At 42.7% G+C, this 27912-nt stretch overlaps 1 protein-coding gene across 3 annotated transcripts; it reads right to left on the minus strand.

The window, feature by feature from the left end:
• CAPRIN1 (cell cycle associated protein 1) lies at positions 1-27912 on the minus strand. 3 transcript variants are annotated; one of them, XM_005491672.4, is made up of 19 exons: positions 27707-27912; positions 27175-27380; positions 18730-18792; positions 17450-17536; positions 15309-15547; positions 15113-15195; positions 13947-14084; positions 13308-13360; positions 13136-13222; positions 8723-8878; positions 8518-8626; positions 8028-8089; positions 6546-6656; positions 5874-6023; positions 5566-5716; positions 4693-4887; positions 3387-3487; positions 2923-2986; positions 1-2244 (listed from the first exon to the last, which is right to left on the minus strand). In XM_005491672.4, the coding sequence occupies exons 2-19, from the start codon at positions 27376-27378 to the stop codon at positions 2180-2182; spliced, it is 2118 nt and encodes a 705-aa protein (XP_005491729.1). In that variant the 5' UTR covers positions 27379-27380; positions 27707-27912; the 3' UTR covers positions 1-2179. The 3 variants fall into 3 exon arrangements, with proteins under 3 accessions (XP_005491729.1, XP_005491730.1, XP_005491731.1); XM_005491673.4 differs by lacking the exon at positions 13136-13222; XM_005491674.4 differs by lacking the exon at positions 6546-6656 and having other exon boundaries at positions 27707-27909.

The following is a 27912-nucleotide window of genomic DNA, read 5'->3' on the forward strand; positions in this document are numbered from 1 at the left end:
TCAGTTCAACATTAAAAGGTTTGTCTTTTTATTTTTTTTTTCCAGTTAAAAAACAGTTGGGACTATTATCTCAGTAATAGCTTCCTAAAAAAGACACAGAACAGCAACTTCTCACCGGACTGCAGTTTAGGAATGTTCTAGGCCTTGACTCAAACTGCTGCTTCCAGACATCAGCCCCGTTTCAGGATGCCTGGTGTGGAATATGGTCTTCACAAGCTTATCACTTCTCGCAGTGAAAACATTTTTCATTTGTGCTCTTCACACAGGACATGGAAAAGTGATATCCCACCTATTTGGATGGAGTTCCAGACTGCTTCACAACGAAGTCAAAAGTATCTGACTGCAAGTTCTGAAAGTTCAGTTGTGATACAAAGTAGAAATGACCCTCTGAGTGAAAACAACCTTCAGTTTTGTACAGAACAGTTAAACACCACGCAGCTGTTCCTCAATTTCACCTTTCCACAGGTAGGAATTATTTGATGAGCAATACTTAACAGAGAATATAGCACTTTTCTTCTCACACGTGCTATAGAATGCAACAGAACTACCAACACCTCTATGGAGGCAGCTATCAAAATATTCTCCCCACTGCAGAGAGAGTGCATGTGCGCAAAAGGCAGGCACAAGTGATTTTTCCAAAGATTATACCACAAGGATGCAGTAAAACTTGAATAAGACTTGGTATTTTCCAGCTCCTAGGCTTATGCCATTTCTTTTATACATTGCTGCCTTGATGAAGAAAAAAAAAAAAAAAGGAAAAGTCCATAAAAAAGAAAAGTTTCCCAGAAGTCACAGCTAGTAGAATAAAATCAGAAAAACAGCAGGAGGGTTTACATCTAGTCAGGAAAAAGAGACTATCAGGGGAAAACAACCAAAGAAAGAAAGAAAAAAAACCCTTATGAAATGTCACCCCATCACATTGAATCTGTTTCAGCCGTTGAAAACCAGTGTTCCAGGATACAATTTTTATAAACATGTTTTATTTATCTTGCTTATACCATTAGAACTGTAACTGCTGGCTGTCATTTCCCTGAAAAGGGGAAATCAACTCAAACACAGACTGGTGCTTTTCAAAAGACAGCAATTGGAAGGGCAGCAGCAGCGGGCATTTGAGATTTCTTAAAACCTTCAAGGCTGCAGGAAAGACAAAAGGACATGTGACCAAAAGTGTTATGATTATCCATTAGGGATTTCCATCAGTACCGGCATCAGTTATTTAGGTGATAATACAGCAAGGTCAAGTATTAGTGACAGACAATGTGCAAGTCATGAGGAATGATAGAGAATACCAATCCTTACAAAAGTCATTGCTATCAAAGAAACTTAAAAGTGTTTCAAAGAGATATCTAAATACTTCACATCAAATATACAGTGGCCATCCAGATTATAGCTCAGGATTTGTTGCAAAATTTTGTCCAAGTGCCAAATCAAAGCTTTTTTTTTCTTTTTTTTCAGTTTTTCACCTTGTCTCCTAAAAAAAATTAATTACACAGTTACATTAGCAGTTATGCAAGCGCTCTTAACTCCACAGCCACAGGAATCAGGGCCCTGGTGATGAGGAGTGCTGCAGCTAAGGGTGTCTCTTCTTTGTCACAAACTGCCTCTAAGCCCACCTGTCTATTCAGGGCAATTGCATCACTACACATCTTGAACTGTTCAGTGCTTCGATTTAGTAAGAAAAAGATGAAATGTAGTTGTTCTACCAAGCCACACTTCACCTTTTCCATCTTTTCATGGGAACATTTAAGTTTTTTTAACTGCCACCACAGAAAATTTTTATGAATTTGCAGATTTTATCTGAATTTTGTTAAATTACTTTTAAATGACAGAAGTGAGTCTTTGCTTTTTCCTGCCACTTCAGTTAACCATGGAGATTGGATCACCCTGAAAATTGCCTTTTTTGCTTTATTCTTAGCAAGGGTGAGGAATCTGAATCTCATGTGCAAGGCTCAAGATGATGCTTAGGACAGAACATGCAGAGTAAACGTTGTTTTGTTCCTTTCAATATCCAGGGAATATAAAGCTGGCAACTGTAGTCCTGTCATTATGGGTAATGAAAATAGTCCCTTTACAACAAACTTCCTGTAAAGGAGAACAAATAGATAATAACTCTTCTGGTAACATGTATTGTACACTGGCCAGCGTGTTTTTGGCGTTGAACGGAATCCTGTGAACGTGTTTAATTCACTTGCTGAGCATTCATCTGAGGCATCCCTCTGTTTGGTCTGGGGGGCCCTCCACGACCTGGAAAACACAAATAGGGGGTTGAATTCTGCAGGAAATCTGGTTAGTTTAAAAACTGCCCTAAATCTTCTGCTCTGAACTCAGTCAGACTTTGTTGTGCTTCCTAAAACACACTCTCAGCTTCAGCACAGCCCAATGTTGCACTCAACTCCAGAGGCCTCAGCTCCACACCTCAGGGCTTTCAGGACCAAGGCAGGGACAGAAACTGAGTCCCCCCAAAACTGAACTACCAAGTGGGGTTTCACAGATGCAGGGCACAGCCTGGAGCTGCCCTCACTGTCCATATGGAGACAGAACAGTGTCATCATCAAAAATGTACTAAGAAAAAGACCTGAGGAAATGTGATGAGAATAGAATTCAGAAGCTTAACTACAGCCTCATTATGTCTGTTGGGTTTGTTTCCCAAGGCTTTCATCAATAAAAGACAGTTAAATAGTTTTACTATAACTGAATGTGAACAGCAATTGCTGCTTTAGTTTCTTTTCCAAGAATTCCTCATTTAACAGCCAGCTTGACTTCCACCATCAGTTCACAGGATCCCAATAATTCAAGTCAGCTTATTCTTAATTGTGAGCTGCTGACTAAGGAGTGAGGTTGCTTTTTAAGTGCAGAACTTTAAAAGTTGGCTCAGAAACTTCCACTCAACCCAAATCAATTATTCCCTACTCAGGAAATTACCTCTAGGAGCTCCCCGAGGTCCACTTTGTCCAGAGCCACGTTTGAAATTTTGTTGATATCCATCCTGAAGCAAAGAAATTTAAAAAGTTACAACATAAAACCTGGGCATTCTGTTATTAATTGCCAGCAAAATAAGGACCTTTTAGAACAATATGCACTGACAAAACACCTGTAACTTCAACATGCAACATTTTATTAGTAAAAAATAATCTTTAAAAAATAAATTCTTACTTCCACTAGTGCCTAGCAGCTGTAATAAAATGTGCAGTGATAAATGCTCTCTCCAGTTACAGGATGTGTTGCTCAATATAACTAAGAAATATAAATAGATGCATTTAGTGTTCAACTTTTCCAAACTACACAGGGGCAGTTTGTTTTCCTGAGCAATAAAATCCCAGAGGAAGATGTCACTAACAGCTCTGAGTGCTTTTGGCAGGTTATTTCCCTCCCCACAGGTAGCTTACCCTCTGGTAGTTTGAGTAATCCCGAGGAGCATTGAACTGGGGCTGTGTGTAGCCACTGTTTGGAGTGTTGGAAAAGGAAGGACGGTAGCCATCGTATCCCCCTAAGGAACAGGGCACAAATCTTTCACTTGGAAATCAAAGCTGCACTTAATACTTGACCTTCTGCTACTATAGAAAGAAAAGCAGCAACAGCATTTTACCTAAACCTTAAAAAAATCCTATCCCTTTAGCAAGGGCTGTTTACAAGCAAATGTCTCCAACATCAGAGCTACTATACCAAAGAAATGAGAATGAACACCACCTAAGGCCTGGGAGGAGGCAGAGTTCAGTGCATTTCTCAGAGTAACCCGAGGTTTGATTTACAGAACATTCAGATCAGAGCTAAACACAATCCTAGACAGGATCTAAATGTCCCAGCTGGGATTACTGCATTCACACTCCAATCAGCTGTATTTTTATTACACACATTTCTTCTCTACTCCCCAGCCACAGGAGGGGAAGAGAACTTGGAAGGCAGTACCTGAGTCCATAAGCAATCCCAGAACACCTGATAAGGAAATCTGTTATATTCTAACATAAACCTTTGTTACACTGACAGCCACACATGTAAGGTCCAGGAATCATGAACATTCTCTTATCTATCCAGAACTACATTATCATTCCTCCACTCCTGTTAATTACCTGTAATCTGTTATATTCTAACATAAACCTTTGTTACACTGACAGCCACACATGTAAGGTCCAGGAATCATGAACATTCTCTTATCTATCCAGAACTACATTATCATTCCTCCACTCCTGTTAATTACCTGTAATCTGTTATATTCTAACATAAACCTTTGTTACACTGACAGCCACACATGTAAGGTCCAGGAATCATGAACATTCTCTTATCTATCCAGAACTACATTATCATTCCTCCACTCCTGTTAATTACCTTGGCCTAGTGACTTTTGGACTCTTGTGTTCCTGTACTTCTATTTAAGCCACCCTATTCTCATTGTGATGAAACACAGAACTACAAAATACACTGTGGAAACACCAAGCATTTTTGAAATACCAACTTGCATCTGAATTCCTTGCTTGACGAGTGGATATTTCTATATTTGCTTATACTTGCAGTAGATGTTTACTATTGTAACAAGAGTCCAAACACACACTTAAATTTTACGTTGCTTATCTACAACCAGTAAGATTTTTACTGCAAGTTTCGCTGTCTCACGGGGTTGCTACCCCAGTCTCCCAGCAGCAGGTCAGGTACCCCAGGGTGGAGCAGAGCCCAGGGAGGGATTTGCAGAGCTCTCACCTCTGAATCCATTTGCTGGGCCCCTGTAGCCGTTCATGAGGCCCCGGGCCCCGCGGGATCCCCCCCGGGACACGCCCCGGCTGTTGTAGTAAGGCTGGCTGTTCCTGGGAAATCCAGAGCTCTGCTGGGGAGGCTGCTGGTGGTTTCCTGCCACTTGGTGACTCTGGTCTGGGGAACCGTGGTAGGTACCAACCACTGCAAGGGAATCGGGGGAAAAAGAAGGAGAAAAGTCTGAATTTCTTTATGTTCCCACGTATCTCTCTTGAAATCCAACATTCTGTTACAGAGGAAAAGGATGAGGCTCTCTGTCCTTGTTCCACATCCAGTACTTGTTAGCACTTCAGTGGAAAGTGAAGGCAGTGCTGAGCGAAAAACAGCTCTGGATATAAACTTTTATTTTCAAGTTGCTAACCTGGAAAGCATTTTGCCTGCTGAATTCAAGTAATTTCTCACTGATTTCAGCACAAGATTCCAGGCCTTTGTGACCTTACATCAACTGTGAGAAGCAATCCATATTTGCTCTCATTTCTGGCTTACTATCTCCTTTACAGAATGTCACCTCAAATTGCACTGGTTTTTTTTAAAGCAACCTTCACATCAGCAGAGCCAGTACTTCACTCCAGTACCTGCATCTTCAGAATAATTCTGTTCATGGGTTTTTTTAAACCCATATAAACCTCAGTCAGTGGCTTAACAACTGGAGATAGATATAATTAATTTCACTCCCTGCTGGATATTCCAACCCAGACAGAGTAACAAAACCTGGTATTGCTCAGGGGAAAGGCCTGCAAGGGAACCTATGACACACTGTGCTCCATCATCTAGGATGTCACAGACTTATCACCTGCTCTACCAAGGCCACAAGAATTTTACCTGTCTGGAGTTGTTCTTGCTGGAGATCTGATTGTTCTACTTGGTGAGGTTGATTGGAGAAACTCTGGTTGTAACTGGCCTGGTACTGGTTTTGCTGCTTAAGGGTTTCTGGCTCATTCACAGGAGGAACAGGTGCATTCATGTTGAATACCTGTAAGAGCAGAAATTCAGTTTTACAGCTCTGTAAAGAAGCATCAGAGTCTTAGAAATGTGAATAACCAAGGACCATCATATGTAGCTGCATGACTGATCCCACCACAAGGGATGAGCACCAAGCCAAAGGGATCCAGGCCTGATTTCCTACTCACTGTTTGCATGGATTGGAATGGAGCTGCATTGACGTTGATTCCGCTGCTATGCAAAGGCTTGCTGGATCCAGCCTGGAACACCTGTGGCTGGGATGCAGTGGGAAGTGATGATGAGGATGGGGTCTGGTCTGCATTCAGGGACATGGAAGCCTAAGAATTAAAACACATGATATTTTAGCTCTAGAGGTACCAAAAATTTAACTTCAAAAACTTTGCTTAAAAAAGAATGGCAATGCCTCAGCTTCACCTCTACTAATGACTCTTCTGTACTTCAGCTCAACAGCCTAATTCACAACAGCATAATGAGAGGAAAAACCTAACCATCTTCTCCCTCATTAACTTGAAACACAACTAGAAAAATCCAGAGGGGGGAAATGAAGAAGTTTCCAGGCTAACTGCTGTGAAAAAATAAATCCCACTTCCTAAGCCAACAACACTGATGCTCCCATGCTGATGTTGGCATGCTGCATCCAACTAAACAAACAAGCTTCCAAATGAAAAATCTTGCTACGGAGGACTCACTGGTCACAGACAGGCTGAGAATTTTGAAATTAAAGGGAACTGAAGCACCCCTATCAACTAAAAATAATGTTATTTACTAAGAAACATAGTCTAACATTTGATGCCACCTGCAATCAAGAGTTCTTCCCACCCCTGTGAAACCTGACTTGCCTGAATCTGGTCAATTGATTCTTTCTGTGGCCGTTGCTCTGCTGTGTGAGAAGGCTGATACATGGGTTGGGAAGCTGTATATCCCTCACTTGTAGAAGAAACCAAGGGAACCTGACAAAATAAACCCCAAAGCCCCCAGAAGTCAGCTGATGCTCACACACAGTTTTGAAAAAAGTATCAGAGAATTCTGGAGTGGATGGTACTCTCTAGTCTGTGAGCCAGCACATCTTCAAACCAGTACAAAGTAATTCCTTTTTAACCACCAACATTCTAACACCACACAGCTCCAAGCTCAAACACAAGTGGACAAGGGCTGGCTTTCAATGGCCTGAATTCTACATTTTACAAGCTCTGCTCCTACACAGAGAGCCCAGGGAAAAGTCCAGCCAGGAAAGCAGAGCATTTTGCATTAAAGGCTGTACTGGGGAGTTAAAGAAGCAATGGATAATAACTGATTAGAGTTTAAATGGGAGTGTTCACATCACACTGGAATGTTCCAGAGCCAAGAGTAAGTTTAGCTACTGCTTGCAATATCCTTGAGAGAATTAACTGGCAGCACTGGTTGAGATAAGGGAAGTAAGAAAAAAAATCCATTGGATTAAGTCAGACATCACCTAACAGCAAAATAAAAACTAGTGCAGAGAAAAAAAAACCCTCTGCCCAAACAAATTATTCTACTCCTATGAGACAACAAAACTGTGGAGAGCACCAGCACTTCAGGAGGTACATACAGAGGAAACTCAAGAAACAATTCCCTCGCTCCTGTTTCTATAGAAATGAGTGACTTAAACCTGCAGACCTCATCTGGACAAGCCAAAGGAAAAATTCACACTGCCTGTACTGTGAGAGCCGTCACCTATCCAGATTTTTTTCTGGTTTGCAAACATCTACATGGATCAGACCCATTATTGAGACCAGCAGAGTCCTCAGAGATGTCACATATGCTTAATAAAAAAATCTTTAATCGCCAGACTGAACTGAAACATCCCAACAACAAAGTGACCACTTCATTTATACAGTGCAGAAGCAAGTTTAGGAGATCCCACTTGACGCTCAACTAGAAACAGCATTCAACTCACACTGACTGCTCTACAACTCCAGGGTAAAATCCCAATCCAAGCAAGTGGGAATAATCAAACAGAACACAAACTCCGTATTGTTAATGCATGAGATCTACTTGTGCCCTGACACTCACTTGGACAGACACAGGCTGCCCTGTAACCAAGTGGTTTTTTTGGCATTTCTGTTGCAAATAAATAAACTATCTGCTTCCCGTTACTGGAAATTTGCATTGTCAGTAGAGAATGAAACTAGGAGCTAGTAATGCTTGTAAGCAACAATGGAGATCACCAATTTCCCAAAACTAGACCTTCAGTTTTTTCATAAGAGTCTCTCATGTAGTTAGGAAATAAATCCTTTTTTAACTCAAATCAGGCCTAATACCAAACTCAAATCCAAGCCAGAATTTACTAAACATTTTACCTGTGTAGCTTCTGGTTGCACAGGAACTTGGGTAGGCTGGGCAAGTCTTGACTCAGCATGAACTGGAGGAAAATAATTTCAGTTATTACCCAGTAAAATCAAATCTTTCACAGAATAGCATTATTATCTGCTCTGAGCACTTATGTGAAAGCTGATCATCATGAAGATGATGAAGCCTTAAGCATGGCAAACTATATTCAAATTACCAACTCCTGTTTCCATGCAAAGAACATTTTTTCTAGTTGACCAAAATAATCCAAAGCAAAACCAAAGAAGCTTTAGTTGCTCCATATCTCCAAGAAAAACCCATAAGCAAGTGAGAACTGGAAGCCTAAAAAACAGTACAATCACATTTCTGAGAAAAAACACTATAACAGGACTGTACTATACTTGTGGAGACCTTTTTATTATGCAGCAGCAACTGAAGCATTTCTAAGAGATGACTTGCAGGCTTCCCCAGTATTCCTCTTTAGGATTTACCATTACAAACCTGGAGGGCAAACCATTTGGGGCATGTCCAAACTCTGGGCTGGGTTCATGGGCTGTGCAGATACAATGGCAGGATCAAGCGTTTGGTTCTCAAATTCCAGCATCGAGTCCTGGGAAGAAAAATAATTAAAAAAAAAAATAAAAATCAAATCTCAAATCCACACTGCTGTGGGTTCAACAGATGAATGTTTAGAGTACAGAAATACCTGCATGAAGTTGTAGGGGCCCTGCATCTGTGCCATGAGGTCCTGTACTCGCTGTCTCCTGACCAGGGGGTCTGCCTGAGCCACAGCAGTGAGTGCGTGAGGTTCCGGGACGGGAGGAGATGTCGCCTGCGTCTGTTGCTGCAGGGAATTTACAACCTAGCAAGAGACAACAGCAACTGCAATTTCAGCTCCAGGCAGTGCTGCACTCAAGTGACTCAGGAGTTCTTGCATTTCTGCCTATTGCCTGACTGGCTATGGATGATGGAATTGCTGCAGGGGTGTTGAAGGACAGCTTTACATCCTAGACAGGTCAGTACTGTGGCCAGCTACTCATCTGAGCACTCACAGGATTACAGAGCTCACACTCTGCTCTTTTTTCTCTCCATCTACTCTTTTCTCCATGAAAAAGGTATTTGTTCAATATCACATGGAGTCTTGTAGACCAGGATTTGAGACAGCAATTTATCACCATTTAGAAATTTAAAGGAAGTGGGGGAAGACTAAGCTTCAGAAATAGGCACAAATGGAGTACAATTATTTTCTCATAGCTTTTTGGTAAATATAAGTGGAGTAAGAATTTTTTGGTCTTTTTTAAGACTTCATAATGCTCAATTTTCACAGCCACTGTTACCCTAGCTCCCTGATTTACTGTCTCAGGAACAGCAGGCAGCATTGCATGACAAGGATTGCCAGACAGCACTGTGAGGGGACACCAGAAGCCCAGAAGCAGAAGCACAGATCAGGGAGGGCCAGAAAGCTCAGATTCACCAGACATATCCCAAAGTGGCAAACATCAACAAGGAACAAACTGCAATGGGCTCTCAGAGAGCACCTGATTAGACAGCAGAGCAACCAGCCAAGCTGGACATGGGCATCTCAAACATCCCTCAGCAAAGAGTTTGAAAACAGACAGTGACAAAGATGGTTGAGATGCACTCTGATGGCCCTAACCAGTCCCTACCTGCTCTTTAGGCAGCTCCTGTAATCTAGAAGTGCCATTTCCAATGTCAACAAATGCCCTTTAAAAATACCATTGTCTCTTGCCATTACTTCTCTATTTCAATCAGATTGTAACATTGCTAACATTCCAGATATACAGCTAAGCCTTAAAACTTACTTGCACAGGATATAAATTAGCATACAGGCACCTGAAAGCTCAAAATACTGATGTAAAATACCTGATTTCTTATTAGAGCTGCAGAAGACAGATTTCTATACCCAGCCATGACAATTACAAACCATCCTGTAACAAAGGTCTGAACTTTATGCCCCACACTGTCACTACCCACCCTCAAAGCCTGCACATTTCTTGTTAATTTCTCCAAGAAACCTACAGCACATTCCAGCATTCCTGCTGCCTGCCCACATTTCCAAATCTTGTATGTCCATGGCATTCTGCACATGCAGCTGCCTCACCAACTCCAATGGCTCCTTCCTTGAGCAAATCCCAAACAGAGAATCTGAACAAAACTAAAAGCTAACCACAGCCACAGTCCTCTTTGAGATCCCCTTCAGACCCAAATCACCACTGGTAGCAATCCAGAGAAGCAGTTTGACAATTCCCATGAAAAATACACCCTGAGGCAGTCCACACTGGAAACCAAACACAACAACACTGCTCTATCAAACAGTCCCTGAATTTCACATTATGGACTGTTTCCAAATTAAGAATTAAGTCCTGTGAGTGGAAAACTTTATCTAGAGCACATACAGAGACCTTTTGCACATAACAAAGTTTAAAAATTGAAGAAAATGTGCACTTGAGTGGTAAACCAACAGCTACTCATCTCCTGCATAACTTTTACCAAAAGTACTCTCAGTTATTTGAGCCCTACCACTCAACTTATGGAGTCCAAGTCATTCACAACAATTCAGTATCTTCAAGAGAAAAAAAGTCAATGGAATAATCAAAAACACACAACAGTGACAAAAATAACCAAGGTTTTCCTTTTCTACAAATGGCACAGCAGTAACTTCAGATGGTATTTCATATTTTACATTATCTTTTCCAATACTCCTTTTTTGATGTCAAATGGAACAGTTTAGGACCTATTCCTTCAGCCTCATTAGCACTACCAGGGTAGTGAGCAAGTAGGATGGAACAACTGAGCAAATTTCAAGTTGTGTTGAGGTAAAGTAATCTTGTCAGCAGGCAGAGCTGCCAGACACAAGGCAAGGAGACTGACAGGGGACAGGAAAAAAGAGAAAGAAAGGTAAAACCACAAGTTTAATGACAGCACAAACCAAGAGAATGAACTTGTATTTTGTTAGTCTGAGAACAGTTTTCAGTTCTACACAAAATCCATCCAACCAAAGTTTCACAATCTAAGACACACAGAACTTTGTGTACAACCAGATTCAGGGACTAATTACAGAAGAAGCAGTTCAAAAAAATTAAACCCTACAAAACAGCAACAAAAAATCTCCATAAATACTATTATCAATAAAGGAGATCTTCACCAAAATTAGAACATCATATAATCCAAATACACTTGGAAAATTCACAAGGAAATGATTTAGTTTAAAAGTTATGGAAGGACCATGCAAAAAACATCCTTGTGAAGACATCACCTCCCAAACCAGAAACACCCCACAGCAATCCTGACTGTATCACATCTACTTGAGGGTTACTGAAAGAAAAAGATAGGAGTTTATGATATCCTTCCCCTTAGGGAACAATTATAGAGATCTTCTGAGCTAATGATCTCTTTCAGATTTCAAAATTCACAGCTACCAGTGTACATCCTGTGTCACCATTTTACCAAAGCACAATTGAGCTTGCATTCTCCTGAGTAAGGAGACTGTAGTGCCAGCAAGAATAATTTTACTGGCAGATATTCTCAATTTCCCTTTTCTAGCTGAGAAAATAAAGTTCTTTATTATGAAGAAACAGGCTTTAACTTCAGTTTTTTCGAAATCATTTCTTTCTACCATGTCCAAGATATGTGGACAGAATTGTCCTATGAAAACAAAGGTGAGCCAATTCCAGATTCAGCTGACCAGGAAATTATGAGTTTCTGAAATCACCAACCTGAATTATGCCTTCATCCATACTCCTTATATTAAGAACAACAGAGAACTGAACCACTCTGGACTCGATATAAATGGGTATAATTGAAGCCAATTAATCAATAATTTTCAAATACTGTGCCTTCTAAGAACACTCCAACCAATCATGACTTTAATGTATGGGTTTGGAGGGTTTCTTCAGTTTTTTAAGATAATTCTTAAAACACATTCAGTAGGCAGTGAGTAGCAGTGACAATTTCAGAGTTTTTAAAGTAAGTAAATGAAATACTGTGACAAGGAACTACCAAACTCCTTCACTGACATGGCAACGCTGTCTACTTGGCTTTAGAAGTCTCACACTCCTCCTCAGTATTATTAAATCTCTAAGTGACCTTCAACACTGTTAAATAGGAATTTCAGCCAGACTCAATATAAAAATCAGCCAGATTAGTTTATCAGATCAAAATTTCAGCTGCTCTATTTTTTTCACACAAGATGATGAACACTTATTTCACTACTACACTTAAAAACAGCCAAAGGCACCAAGAAAGTCTAAACAACTGACCATCTGCAATTTGGTGCTGCAGAAGGCTAAAATCAATCAAAAATTAACTCTCCAGCACCTGAAAGAAGCTGCTCATACTTGTTTTTCCCAGACAGACACAACTCCAACAGTGAGTACCAAACAGGGGGCTTTGTCTTTTCCTGTACACGAGGACCACAAATGCCAGTGCAATAAAATCATGGATTTGCACAGGCAGCAAAGTCTGAGTGCAAATCACTGAACTGGGAACGGATCCCAACACCACAAACACCACAAGTGAACACCACCCAAGTGCAGAGCAGTAACAAGTGAGATACCTGAAGAGCTGCAGCTCTGGGAAGCAGAGATGTACACACATACAAGCACATTTTAACACCAAATGATGCACACAAGCAATCTGGAGTAGGAATTAGTTGAGTTACTCATTTTCAGCTCCCTCTCCAGGCACCTGTGCTTCATGAAAGCACAACTACACCACACTGTCAGCAGCTGGGTAGATCAACTTTCAAGTTCTACATTTGCAGCTAAGTTCTCCAAAAAGAAAAAAGACTTCAAAAGAAGTCCTTAAAGTCTTTTTAAGAATAAGACTTTTAAGCCCTGTTTTCCCAAGCAAGCCACTAATGAAGAAAAGCAAGTTCTCTGCAAACTTAGCCAGACTCAATAGGTTTTATTTCTTTTTATTTTAGGTACTCCTGAGCTAAGTATATAATTAAAGAATCAAGTAGCAAGTCCAAGCCTACTTAAATAAATGTATTCTTTTATATATTGGGGGAGAAGGGATGCAATACTAAAACCTATCATGAATTGTGAGCCAGCAGAAACAGGGATTGCAATTTTACCTGCAGTACACAAGATCTTACCTCAACCGTTTCAACTGTCCACTCATCTACCTGTTCCTTCTCACTACTGCTGAACTGAGTCTCTGCCATGAATTGTCTGTTTACATACTAAAATAAAAATAAGAAAGGGTATGAAAGTAAAAGTAAGTGGCATTGAAGGTATACAAAATGACAGTGTTTCAGTGAATAATACCTCAGTTGATTCAACTTCAGTTGGCTCAGTAAATTCTTCTGCTGGATCAGGTTCTGGAAGAAAAAGAAATAAACCATTTATGTGGGAAAAAAAACAAATAAAAAACCCCAAAAGAACAATAATAAAGACCTATAACCTCATGTTATAGACCTAGAAGTTACAAAGTTAGATGAGAAAATCTCGTGTCAAAGAATAAAGAAGAAATGTCATGGGTGTTAACAGAGAATTAGTAATAACAAATGTTCTCAGAGCTTTGCACTGAAAAGGAAAAAACCCAGTAAATTCTCACTAGAGAGAATTATGTTCAGCTATGCCTTCTCCACAAAAGGGAAAAATGTCCCTTTTGAGCTGTTTGTTTTTTGTCCCTTTTTGAGTTGTCTTAAAATTGGATACAACACCCTAAGTTTCTTAAGTATGTAATTACACTGTCTGCTTCAGCAACTGCTCCCTTCCAGCTCAGCTTAAACTGGTGGGAACCACTGAAAAACGGGAAAAGCCTCAGGCAGCCAGAACTTTCATCTTGGATGGTTTCAGTGCTAGGGATGAACACTGCATTTGCAATTTAATCACTCTGAGGAGTGCAGAGACACGGCAGAACAACACAAACGTGTCAGTCACAGGACATGTTCCCCTCCTCACCAGCCTCTGCTGCAGTGTCTTCTACTGCAGGTGCAGGTGCTGCCTCCTCTTCCTCACACAGCCCATTCTGGTGGTTGTGGGTGCTGTCAAAGTAACTGGTCTGAAGAATGCGTTCAACAACCTCCTTCAGTGCTTTATCTGGGGAAATGCAACAGGGAGACATCAGCACCTCATCATCCTCTCTCTCCTTCCATCCCTCCTTCCCAAAGATTGCATGTACATTTTATGACCCTTTAGCTGGGAAGACGTTGCTGCCCCAAGCCACTCCACCAGCACCAGGATTTCTTCTCTCACTGGGTCACATTCAATAAATCCATAAATAACCCACTGTCATTCAGAAAAATCTGAAGGGCAAGAAGGATCTAAAGAGTACAGAACTCTTCAGAAGCTTTGTGGAGCACTTCACAGTGAGGTCTAGTTTATGAATTTATTTACTAGACATTTATTCCTCTTACTTACAAGCATTACTGTAAGACACTTTCTTCCAAAACAACTAACTGTCAATAAAAATAAATCTACACAGGTACCATCTGATTCATGAGGGTTCTTCTCCTGAGGTGAAGTGGCTCAAAAGAGCCTTTGTAAGCAAAGAACAATTGCCCTCAGTGCTTCAGATGAATGCTGGGGCACCTTAACCCAAAAGGCATCAGCCCCATTGGCAAAGCAGTATTCCTGGCTGCCTAGGCCAGGTATTTGGGAATGATTTCCATAAAAAGCAGTCTGGCTGCCATGGTCACACCCTGATCTGCAGTTCATCAATGAAGACAGGGCAAAACTGCAACACTTTTTGCAGGAGCTAAGGGGGAGAGAACATCCCAATAAGGAATGCCATGTCAGTGCATGTATTACACTGTCACCTTGTTCACAGCCAGGTTTGCAGAAAACAAAGAACTGTTACTGAGCACCAGCAGCAGCAGAGTACTGCTGAAACAGCAGGAACAGACTGAGCTTCAATACTGAGTAATGCTGAGCTGGTATAAAAAATACACCACAGACTGAGCACAAACTTCACAAGTCACTGTTACAGTCCAGCTAAGAGCTGAGAAAAAGTAGTTCTTTTAAGACCTCACAGACAATTAACTGCCCAACTTCTCTTACATCAGATGTGTGTTTTAGTTCAGACACAAATTCTGCACGCTGTCTCTTCATGCAGAGACTGTACTTACAGGTTGTTCCACAAACTGGTTTTTCCTTCCCTTCCAGTAAGTCCCACAGGTGAACAGATGCTTGCTCATACTGCTCATTCAACCTTAAAAATTAATTAATAAGAGTTAATTTCTTACTGAGTCTTTAAATTACCATAGCAAATACATTGTTAAGTGACTGGCAATTAGGAAGAGGAGCACTTTGCTGTAACCCTACCTCATGTTCATGTCTCGTTCAGGGTAAACCAGCTTATAGAACTCATCCAGCATGGTCAGCTCCTCCTCTGTCAGCACTGGCACCCCGTTGGATCCCTGTTTGAGGTCGCTGCGCACTTCATCATCCCCCAGCTTCTCCAGGATGAACTGCAGCTCCAGCACCGTCTTCAAACGCTTCTGCTCGGCCTCCTCGCGCATCAGCTGCTCCCTGCGAGCCGTCTTCTTTATTGTCTTCTGGATCTGCAATGACCCAACAGAAAACTCTTTGCAAATGTCTTGAACTGCTAAGAGAACGTCCAGAGGTGTTGGGAATTTAGCTGCTAGAAAATGGAAAAGTACAAAACCATGGCTAACTCCAAGTCCAGCACCTGCACAGATAGCAGTGTCCTTGGGGCCTAGCTGTGGTAGGATAACAAACAGTGAAAGAGACATAAGAAAAGAGAGATGTAACCCCTAAGGAATGGGGAAGAGTTGATGGTATAGTTTAACCAATAGATTGCTTGGCTTACAGAATATTCATAAGCTTATTACTCGCTGTATAAGTGTCTGATGCTCTCTTCAATAAACGGAATTTGCTTATCACTCATATTGAGTGCCTGAGTCTCCCCTCACCGACAAATGGCTCGACCCCGACAAAGGCCCACATTTTTTCTCTGTGACACAGAGGAAGGCAAGGGAAAAGCCCAAGTGTTGGGTTCTTCCATTGGGAAAGGCTTGGGTGATGCAGGTTGTTCACAGTGGCCACACAGAGAGCAGGAACAGGGTTATTCACCATATCCCACCAGAGCAGGAAGCATTCACTGGAACTACCAGGAGATCAGCTTAAAACTGATAAACAGAAGACTGGTTTGTCACACACCACAAGAGGAAACTCATGGAATGTTTTGACATGAAAGGCTGGGGAGATAGATAGACAGATCAGCAAGTCCAAAAATGGATTTCAACAAATTCTTGGACACGAGATCCCCAGTTGCACACCCCAGGGAACAAGCATGTGCATCCACTGCAGCATTCCCAGTGCAAGGAGGGAGAGGATGACACATCAGCAGCAGCCTTGTGCTCTGCACTGAACCTTCCAGAAGGTCTAAAAGCAGCACCACTCTGAATGTACAGGATGTCTCTTCCACTCTTAATCCAAGCATCCAGTGTCCCATATTCAGCTGGAAATGTAATATTCTCGTCCAAAAAATCTACCCTGATGGTAACTTTCCCACTTGAAACATCCAAATTTTGTTTTTAAAAATCAGACATATCTTAAAATCAACTAACTGCAGTCAGGAAAAGCTACCACCAAGTTTGAAAGCAGAGCACCAATCTGGTACTCCTGCATTCACTGCCTTGTTTTCACAGTCAGCTGACCAGGGAAACACTTCAGAACAGACTTATCCAGAAAAGGACGTTCTCCATTACTAACATTCCATAAACACAGATGAACTGTGATGCCAGAAAATAGAGAAACAAGTTGGCTGAGTCCTACAATTAATTTAAAGCCACAGCCAATGCACAAAGCAGTTTATAACACAAGGATGCTGCTGCCCTTCAAATTATCCCAGCCTGTTCACAAGCTAAGTCTGCTCCTTAGAGCAGTCAGCTGTACCAACATCCACTGCTCAGCCAATTCCTCCAACGCTGCTGCTCTTTCCACAACTCTCAAATTTTCAGAATTTAATTCTTGATTACAGTATTACTCTGCATCCTTGATAAAACACGAACCCAAAAGATTACCTATTTCATAGTATCCAGTTAATTTACCCTTTACAAAAATAACATAGCCCCATAATGTAGTTTCAGAGTGTGTTACCAAGAAATGAAAACCCTATGAAATCCATTTAAGAAAACGTTACCAATGGCAGCAAGTGGCCATCTTTAATGTTGCATGACAGACCTGGTTCTGTGATCACTACTTTCAACACTTGTGTTGTGTCAGAAAATTACATTATTCTTGTTTCCATACATTTATGCAGTACATCAGGAATTCTTCAGAAAACCTGACATCAACTAATATAAAAAAATAGAAGAAAACGGCCAAACATAGAAGAAATCAAGGGCAATTTATCTCTGTAAACAGAGGTGACTACTGCCTCAGTGGAAGAGTTTAAAGTGTTTGGATAACCCACATGGCAATGCTTGATCTTTACTTACATCTTGGCTCAGAGCCATAAAACTCCTCTGCAGTTCCTTAGCAAATTCCAGATTATTTGTCACTTCCTGGTACTTTGACACTGCATCCTTAAAAAAAAACCCAGAAAGACCACAAATGTAAACCATCAGCAACAGAACTGAATACATACTTCCAACAAAAAAATTTCCACATCTTTTCGTTCTAAAGTGAGACACAGGATCCCTGAATGGGACTGCAACTATGTTAAGGTAAATTTAGATTTTTACTGGCCCAGATATCAAAGACTTGTGTATGTCCTTAGGGCCTCCAGTTTCTTTAGATATGCTAAACATGCACAGAAATATGCCTTCATGTGCTCACATGGATGATGGACTGGTTTCATGTTTGGCTGCAGCCAGCTCCTGACAGAAACTAACAAACAACTGGAGGAATGGGGGAGAAGAACAATCTGGCAACTCAGAACTGCTCAAGAGTTTGAGAATTAATGCATTGTTATCTCCAGTCAGAGCCACAATCAGAATATACAGAGCATAATGTCCCCTTCTCCAGAAATCTTTGCTTTTGCTATCTTCTTAAACCTAACACTCTGATCTGCAAACCAAAGCAAACCAAATTCCTCAACCCATTTGGAATTACTGAGAAATTCTATCAAATCAGGAGGATATAGCTGAGACATTTACATTCCTGCTGTGACAAAAGAATGCATTTCTCCAAACTAACATTTATTTTTATCAAGCCTGGTGGTCAGGCTTCATAAAAACCATGAGCTTCCCTCCTGAACATGATGTCAGTTCTCTGTCGTGGTTTATCTTCACAACAGGCCATTACAAAATCCAAATACACAGATCTGTGATGTTTCAGTTCTCAGCTGGCACAGAACCACCAAAATGAAGATGAAATCAATCCAAGGGACCAAAGGAAGCAGCTCATTCTTTAAAGTGTCAGCAGCTGCAATAGTTGGAAGGTCCATTTTTGTCCCTTCACTTTCTCAATGTTAAAAATCATCCACAAACACTGTTTATCCTAGACTGGTAAGATAATCGTTAAAGATTCAACTTCACATAAGACTGAGCATCTGGTAATTTCTTGAAGTATCAATGTGCATATTTGCACCATACAACTGAATTGAAATTGATACTTGCTTTTTATTTACAATTGCAAAACTGCTGCTGAATCAAGCTCTGCAATAACCTACTTTAAGAACCAGCCCCAGAAAGGAGAGAGGCAGGAAAAACTCCTCAGCACAAAGGTAACAAAACAATTTAACAGATCTGGTTAGGATTTTTTTGGTTGTTTTTACCAGTTGATCTTGATTCAGACGTTCTCCCTTGTTCATTCGTTCCTGGTAATCATCAAGTTTGCTCTGAAACAAAAGAAAAATGCTGTTATGAAGAGGCAAAAATCAGTTTAAAGCTTTGTTCCACTTGTGCTAACAGAATGATGCACTCTAATATTACACTACACAGACTGTACCATGTTGCACAAGAACATAACTGTCCTGTAGGAAGTGTACAAGAGGAAAACTGTCCTCTGGGTTAAATGTAAGTATTTTCCCAAGAGGTAAATATTTTAATCTTATTTGGCTATTACAATGTCTTCGTGGCTAGCTGGAATTTCCAAGGAAATTCCCATTCCTCCTAAAGGGACAAGCACTCCCCATGCACATCCTTCAGGCCAAACACCAGAGAGCTGAACTGAGGGCTGAGGTAGAGTTTAGCACCACTTTATCACTACAATAGCAAAAATCTGACTGCAAACCCCCACTGACAAGGCCATTAAGATTCAGAACTGTGATCCTCTGTAGCTCCAGCCCTTAAGATAGTTGTAAAGAATTTTAAACAGTTTCTAATCCTCTGTGCAAGAATGCCCACCAACACAATTCATATTAATAGCTATAAAATAGTTTTTGTTCAGAAGAATTAGGATTTTTTTTTCCACAGGAAGAAACTGAAAAAAGAATCATGAGGCTACTTTTCAGCAGGATCAGTTTTCTCATCTGCTTCAACAGAAACCACACAGCAGAGGGGCATCAGCCAGAATCAAACTCTTGTGTGGCCCAGTGACAGATTCTACAGCTAACTACAAAGGCCCTTCAAAAGGAAGCAAAGCCTCTAAAGGTAACACACCTAATTATTACATTGTTCTCACCATTTCTGTATTAGCACAAATTACTGCATCTGGAATGAAATTTGCCATGATCTAATTCAAAAAGTTATTAAAACAAATCCTTAACAATTGTCTTCCCAATCTAGGATAACAAAACACAAGAAGCAGGAGAACACTTAATTTTGGATGTCAAAGATGGCACCACTGTCTCAGGGTTTACATTTGCACAGAGTGACACCTTGTTTGGCTGCTGCTGCTCTTCATTTCAGACTTTTCAGTTAAAATACTTTACTGGTACTTTTCTAGCTAATTCAACTTCTATTCTATGCTCAGTCTCAGACTTTTGGAAAGATCAAAGTCTGTGGAACAGTTTATCAAGCAAGCTCCTCTTCCTAAGCATTTGATGCCCATCATTATTTCCTGAAACCCTATCACCCTTATGAGGCTTGGTCCTTTTGATGTCATTTTTGGTGCTGGATCTTTTTAAGTCCTGCAGGTCAGACAGAACATTTAACTACTTCACCTTCCAGTGTATCAGAGCCAGCAATGGCCCAGGCAAAGTCAAAGCAAGAACTTGCAGAGCTCCAAAAAATACATTACTGGGAGTTTCATGCTGGGGACAGAAACTACATGGTAACAGTTGTTAAATGCAGCAGCCACAGCTCATAACAGATCAAAAAAGCAGCCCTGGAGAGCATTTGGCACACTGCAAATCTATCTCAACAGGAAATAAGGTCAGGTTACTCTTCTCCATCCTGATCTCAGAGCAGAGAGCAGATGATGACATGCTTGGACAATCACAGGACAGTCTCTTGATTTGGGAGAGTGTGGCTGAGCTGTGCAGCTGAAGGGAGGTGAAAGAACTGAAGCACTGCAGTGGCCCAGGGCAAAGCCAGGTCAGCCCACCCCTCTGATGGCTGAATCCCAAAGCAAAGGGGCTCTGCACACAAGCAAAGCTCCAAGGAAGTTCCTACTTGCTCAAGTCACCGCCTCCCCTGCTGCAGATTGCAATTCCCCTGGTCACCCTGATGCAATTGTTTGTGAGGCTGCTCAGTAAATACACTGCAAACACGAGCCAGCTTGAGCAGGGGCTACAAAAATGCACTAAAACAAATTTTGTGATCCAGTTTCCAACACAAACCCACAAACAACACCAGTGAAACAAAATGGGTGGAACGCTGTATTCCAGAACACTACTTTGTTTGACTTTGTTGAAAAAAACAACATATATTGCAAAATGACACTGAAACACTCACAGAATCCCTTTTGTGGCTGAGGGCACAAGGAAGGGAAGAGGCAAAAATATCCTAAATAACTACAATTTTTTCTGAATACTTTTTCCATGCATGGTTGGTCCTTTCAGATTAAGCTATTGCAGTAACATAGTGAACAATGCACAAGGTTTTTCTTGAATGGTCAAATATTCTTAGGTCTAATGTAAATGCTTTGCTTATTTTTATTCAACTAAAAAGCCAAGGGTAAAATGTCTCTTTCTGTTAGGAATAGAAGAAAAGTTACTTGTCTTCACATTTACTTCTTACAAAACATTCCTGTTGGGAAGGTAAAAGGAAGGAAAGCCCTGTCAGCTGCAATGCAGAGGACAAGCCAATGTGCATTTAGTTAAATGTTACCACAAAGATTTGGACTGCCAAGTAAGCATTCTTCTATCATCACAAAGACACTTTTAAGATCCAAAGCTGCATTACACAGAAATATTAAGTGAAATGCCTTCCTTTTTAATCTGCACTGTCAACTAGCAGCAATCCAGGAGCAGCACTAGAGCTGTAAAACAACTGCAGTGCAATTCCTGCTCAGGAAGCCACTGCAGTGCCTGCAAGAGGGGAAGACTCTCTCCATCTCACCCCTCCTTACACAACTTCACCTCACTCCTCACACAGAGATCTCAGAGCACAAAAACCAAACCAGCAGGAAAAAAATAACCCAGTGGCAAAGTGAGCACATGAATTGTGCACTGAGCAGCTGGTGAGTCAGCAGCTCCAGTCCTGCAGGCAGCCAGCCACTCTGCTCCAGCTCTTTCCTCTGACATACCTGAAGCATTCTGGGCTTCCTGGGGAAAAAGCACCACTAACAGGCTCTTGGGACTGTGGTGCTCACTGCTGAACTACACCCTGGATTTTACTTTCATGGGAATCCAAAACTCAGTTACTTTATTGCACTAATAGACAATTCTCTTCACCTCCTCTGAACTGTCTCAAAAACATCATCCTGAAGTGGAAACAAAACTGCAGTTACCTGGCATTACCCTCCAAACCCAGCCTGGTTTTAGAAATGCCTGACCACTGAGCCACCACTTCCAGTGCTGTGCTGCAAACTGGATCACTGGAATCATCAGATTAAAAATAACCCTTAAAAAAAGGGGGTCAGGAGCAGGAGGGAGGCTCTATATTTAACCAGGTAATTTCAATGCTGTGGTTCTGCCAATTACAGCAGCACAAGTGTGCACAACAAGCTGCAAGGTGACAAGGGAACCTCTGCCAGCAGCTGGAGTCAATCTGTAGTAATTCAAACTCTACCACACAAGGTAAGAAAAGATGGAAAGGACATTCCAAGTTTGTCTCCTCAGGTATCTCAAAAACTGAATGAATGTTTTTGACAGCACAAAAGCAATTAGAAAAATCAAAAATTTAAAACAGCTGTGTAATACAGTTTGCATTGAAGCCAAAAAAAAAAAAAAAAAGCCAAGTTAAAAATTAGAAGTTTGTTAACCTCTTTTACATCTTTGCATTGTAATTTGTCTGCCCTCCATACTTATTCATGGCTTTGTAGCTAAAACTGCCCAGAAATGACCCAAAAAACCCACAAACAAAAACCAGTCTTCTATTTCCTCAAAAAAAGGAAACAGTAAAACACTTAGCAAGGAAGTTCAGAACCTCTCAAACCCCACCAGTTCTGAGCAGCTGTTTCAGACCTGAGCTGGAAGCAGGAAGATGGAAGGATACAATAACACCAATGCTCCAGGACACACAACACTTACAGGTCCTCTGTTTAAATGGAATTGATTTTTTGAGTAACAGTAGTAGATATTCTCGTGGGAGGGTTTTTCCCTACAGTCTGGGAAGTTTGATGGTTTAGAAAAAATATCTGCATAATGTATTAGTTTTGAAACAAAGGACAAGGACACATCAGTTCTGAGACTGCAGTTTCACGATCAGTTAACCCCAGAGGCAGAAAAAGCTTCCTCAGTAACCAGAATTAAGTCACAGAGGAGTAGAACCCCAGGTTTTGGTGACTGCAGAGATGCTCTTTCCAAATCACCACCACACAGGATTTCCTACAGAAACATTCTGAATTTACAGGGAAGTTGACTACACTGTAGGAGATGTGGATTTTGCTCTCCACATAATTTTTGTTCCAAAAAGTTACTTTTACAAGTGAATTCCAGAGCACAAATGTGTCTCTCCCAACACATTCTGCATGTCTTTTTCTTCAAGCAAAAACCACGATCCAAGCCCCAAAGCAGCATCTGAAAAACTGAAACTAGAAGATGTTTCACAGCTCCTTGGACTCATCATGCATCCAGTTAACTGAACTCACTGAGAGACAATCCCTATTCTACAATAACCAGTTAAAACCAAAACAGACCAGCCTGAAACCTCAAAGCACCAGCCACCACAAGATTTCACAGATAAACTGCTTGGGTTTTCTGACCTGAAGTTTGATATCAAAAATTCCTACTAAGAGAGGTTTCAAAGATTCGGGCTTATAATACACTGTCTGAAATGAATTTTACAATTTGTTCCATGTTAAATCTCCAAAGATTAATTTCAAACCAAACCTCCCAAGGAGAGGTTCTGGAGCCACTCACAAGCCTGAACATCCAAGGGGCCCCAATCATGGACAAAAACACTGAGAGAGCTGCTACCAATGGGCAGCTTCAAACTTCCTGCTACCAGAATGGAAAACTGACCCCAGCTTTTACTACAGGTTCCTGTTTCCCAAGGGAAATTCAATGGGATTTCAATCCAATTTTACTGGACCAAGTCACATCAAGTTCAGATGTGCCCCTGGTGTGCTGTGAGAGCTCTTGTGCAGCCAGGCCAGCAGCACCTGTGAGCTGCTCACTCTGCACCCAGCCAGGGTTACAGGCAGCAGGAAACTCAGACAAGCTGATAAAGTGACAGCAGCTCAGGTTACCAGGGCAGGCTGGATGTGCCATGTTTCCAACGCCACACACCCAGCTCACACCAAGCTCTGAGCTCACATGTTACCCTGTGAACATCTGCCCATCCCCATGCCCCCTGGTAGCACATGAATTATTTTGCCCCTCTGGCAGAACGTTTGTTTGATGAACTGTTCTTACATGGCTCATGCCCTATTACACAAGATGAAAGCAAAAACAACTGGGGTTTTTTTATTCAGCCCTGAAACAAAACCAGAGTTTGATCCACATTCAATTGGCTTAAAATTTGGAAAGGATTTTCTCCTCTAAAAACAAAAACCAGAAGAGTCGGGGAGAAGGAGAAATTGAAGGTGAAATATTTTTTCCCAGGGAACGTGGACAGCTGGCAGGATTCTAACCCCAGATACCTGACAAACACCTGGAGGAGCCCAGGCAACTTTCAAATTACCTAAGCTTGTCAACATAAACTTGAGCTCCACATCCACAGGTCCTGGAGAGAAAATACCCCATTAATTACCCCCTTTCATGCACACACAAATATCTTGTCATCTAAGAGCAGAGGACAGCACTCCTATCTTCTCCAAACACAAAGAGCTGAGGGGAACACAGACATGGTTTTCAGGCCATGTTTTCACATCCATTTCTGAACAGCAATTCAATTTATCCCAGTCCCTTTTAACAAAAGAAATACTCATTCTTTTAAATGAGGTCGCATGTAGGAAAAGAAAATGAAAGTGTAACTAATAATGCAGTGGTTTTAGTTTATACAGAAACATTCAAACTAATATAAACCAAAGTTCTAAATATTATTTCAATTTGAATTTTGGTAGTCACATTAACCAAAGTTCTAAATATTATTTCAATTTGAATTTTGGTAGTCACGTTAACCAAAGTTCTAAATATTATTTCAATTTGAATTTTGGTAGTCACATTATTTTATCCTCTCCGTTTGCAGGTTAACATGACAAACTTCACTCCAAAAATTCAAATTTTTCTATGAAGAGTGACCTTTCCTCTACTAAAAGCTGCACACTGCTTTTATTTAAAAGCTAAGATGGTACCTCTTCCAGAGCAGTAATTTTTCATCCTTCAGAAATGTGTGTCTAAGTATTTATTTGTGTTCATCCTGTGACACAAAGCTCTGAAAATCATCTCTACTGGCCTTGGTTAGCAGCTGCTGACAAAGGAAGGATTAACTGTCCAACTGAGCACAAGTTCCCAGTGAGATTTACTGCATTTCTCACCCACTCCTGGCTCTGCAGTTTCCAGAACAATTTTACTTTCTGGATGCTTGGAAAAATTAAAAATATATTCTTGTCCAAAGATGCAAAATGTAAGGAAATGCTGCTGTGCACAGTGAGCTTTGTTTTAAGACACAAAGCATGTACTGCTCCCTTTACCAAAGGACATCATTCACTACAGAACTCTTGGTTCCCCCACCAAGGAGAGGCTCAAGCCCACAAATGAGTTTCTCTGCTTTAATCCACCAAACCCCATTTCTATCAGAACTTTTGTAGTGCTTATGAGTCCTCCTTCAAAAAGTTTCACAACTTCAGCCCATTAAGACTTAGGAATCTTTGAACTTTAATTCATCAGTGAGAGACAACACTAAGTTTTTTCCTTTTTAAGCCCGGGCCCTTGCCTGTTCTTTAAGCCCACATTGCCCAGCACAAAGTATTTTAAAAAATAAATGCTTTCAGTAATTTTCATGGAACATCTTCCAACAAAAGCCATGTCCAGAAAAAAAGGGCACTTTGTCCCCTCTACTCACTTGGTAAAACACTAAAACTCCACTCAAATAGAATAGAATGGCTAAGGCAAGTGTAAATTATTTAAAAGTAAATAAAACCACTGCTCCAAAGGACCCTCACACCAGTAACACTGTGTTTATCCTCTTGATTACTCCCAAGTACAGAACAGGTCAGAATGTTCACTAACTAATTCTGGTTTTTAAAACACATGCTTTCAACATGATAAAAATATTTTCAGAGGATTTTTGTGGATGTTGGGTGCAACAGTTAATTTTCAAACAAATTTTTTTTTGTATTAGAACAACTAGAGACAGAAAGATCTGCTTTCTGTCTCGAGCAAGGACCAGTACTGGCTGTGCAGACATTCCTGTGTATTAATGCCAAGTTTAAGACAGACATCTTGTCCTGTCTACACACAACAGACATGGAGGAAAAGCTCCTCTGATTCTAAAACTTACCTAAAATGTCCTGGCTTGCTGCTTTTTGCCATGTCATTTCTAAAAGCCAGGAAAATCCCACACCCAGTTTTGAAGTGGGAAGCTACACTGTACACAGTGTATTTACACAGTGTATTATTGACACACAGTGTATTATTTATAGGTAAGGCACAGCTTCTCTCCTTTACAACCCACCTGTACAGACTAATTTACTGGAAATACTTCCACCTTATACAATATAGAACACTATGAAAAATATCAAAAGTGACAGTTAAAAAGATTAATAGAACACTTATTGTGCTTATTCACTTCTAAAAATAATAAGATATTTAGGAATCTGGCACAAATATAAAATTTTGGGGGGTAATTTTAGCTTGGCACTGTGGTGTTTTGAGGCAAGTCTTGAGGCTACGTATTAACTCTTTTTCTGATGGACACCTCATGCTCCGGAGGTTGTAAAGCCCTGCGAAGCTCATTTAATCTGCCACCACCGAGAGGGTGCAAAACACGCCGCGAGTAACCACGGCAGCCTTTTCCTCTCGTGCCACAACTCGAACCGTCCGAGCACCAGGGATTGAGTAGCTGCTCTTTCTAAAAATAACCCGAGAAAGGCCGCTTCCAGCCGGGCTCAGGCTCCCAAAGAGTTGAGCTTAGGGCGATGGAAAGCGAGCGGTGACACTGGGGCGGGGTAGGGTGGCCCCGGCTTTGTGCGGGCGGCACAATGAGCTCCGCCGGGGAGGCCGGGCCGCCGCCATGTTACAGCTCCGCGTCCATGTGCCCGGCACCGGGGGCACCGCAGCCTCTGCCCGCCCGCCCCGCGGCACCGGGCGCGCTCCGGCCGCCGCACGGAGCGGGGATGTGGGGAGCGGACTGCCGGGATGGCGCGGCTGGGAAAGGCCCCGCCGCGGGAACAAAAGGCGGAAGGAGGGGGAAGGGGAAGGGAGCGGCGCCGCCGAGGGGGCTCCGGGCAGCGGGGGCCAAGGGGGGTCGGCAGCCGCGGCCCCTCCGGGCTCTGCTCCGCGAGCCGGGGGGAAACCGGGCCGGGTCCCGGGGCGCCGGGAGGGCGGCCGGAACGGGGCAGGGGAACCCCGGGAGAGGAAGGGGACAGGCCGGGGGAGCGGCGCTCGCCCTTCTGGAACCTTCCAGCAGGCGGCCTCTGGGGGCCACGCCGGGAACAATCCGAGAGGGCTCGGCGGAGGGCCCGGCACAAGGGAGCGGAAGGGAAACAGGCCGGATCGGCTCGGGGGCAGGGGCGGCCGAAGGCGGGGGATAAGGCTGGGGGGGGGAGTCTGAGGGGACGTGGGGATCACCTTCTTCTTCTCCAGGTTGCGCAGCTTCTTGTCGATGACCCCCAGGATCTGCTTCATGGCCTCGGTCTGCACCGTGGTGATGTTCACACCCGCCGCCGCCTGCGGGGCCGCCGCCGCCGGGGCAGCCTCGCTGCCCGGTCCCGCTTTGCCGGTGCTGCTGCCGGTGGTGCTGCTCGCCATGGTGCTGTTGGTAGCCGAGGGCATCTCTGTGAAGGAGGGAGGGCGGGCGGGAGAGAGAGAGAGACAAGAGAGCGGAGAGAGCGGCGGGCGCGTCACGGGGGGAGCGCGGGCGGCGGGGACGCGCGGGAGCGCGCACGCGACCGCGCGCGCACGAGCCGCACCTGCCTCGGCGCGCGCGCCCCTGAGGGGCCCCCCAAAGCCGCCCCTCCCTCCCTCGGCGCGCGCGGGGCGGCGGTGGTCACGTGACGGCGCGGGGCGGCCGCCTCGCGCCCAACGGTCATTTTGCCTTCACGCTGCCCTTCCCCCCCCGCCCCGCTCGGGGTGTCCGGAGGGGCCGCGCCGCCCTCCTCACCCTGTGCGCGACTGAGCCCGGGGGGGACACGCTGCGCTCTCTCTCGCTCGGTAGGAATGGCCGCCTCAGCCACGCTCCAGCCCCGCCGCCCGCGCTGCTCCTGCTACCACGGTAGGGAGAGAGAGAGAGAAGAGAGAGGGAGGCAGGGAGAGAGAGGCAGCGGCGGCGCGCACGCCGGCGCGTAGAGGCGAGGCGGCGCGGGAGCG

Source organism: Zonotrichia albicollis, chromosome 6 (assembly GCF_047830755.1).
Source record: "Zonotrichia albicollis isolate bZonAlb1 chromosome 6, bZonAlb1.hap1, whole genome shotgun sequence".
Taxonomy (NCBI): Eukaryota; Metazoa; Chordata; class Aves; order Passeriformes; family Passerellidae; genus Zonotrichia; species Zonotrichia albicollis.

Bases quoted from the DNA above. Each gene is read 5' to 3' on its own strand.
- CAPRIN1 (XM_005491672.4), bottom strand. From the start codon at position 27,378: ATGCCCTCGGCTACCAACAGCACCATGGCGAGCAGCACCACCGGCAGC. The intron at 13,223-13,307 runs GTATTATTCACT...TTTTTATTTTAG, and splicing joins CTGAAGTTGAATCAACTGAG to TATGTAAACAGACAATTCAT. The intron at 2,245-2,922 runs GTAATTTCCTGA...TGTGTTTTCCAG, and splicing joins ACCTCGGGGAGCTCCTAGAG to GTCGTGGAGGGCCCCCCAGA.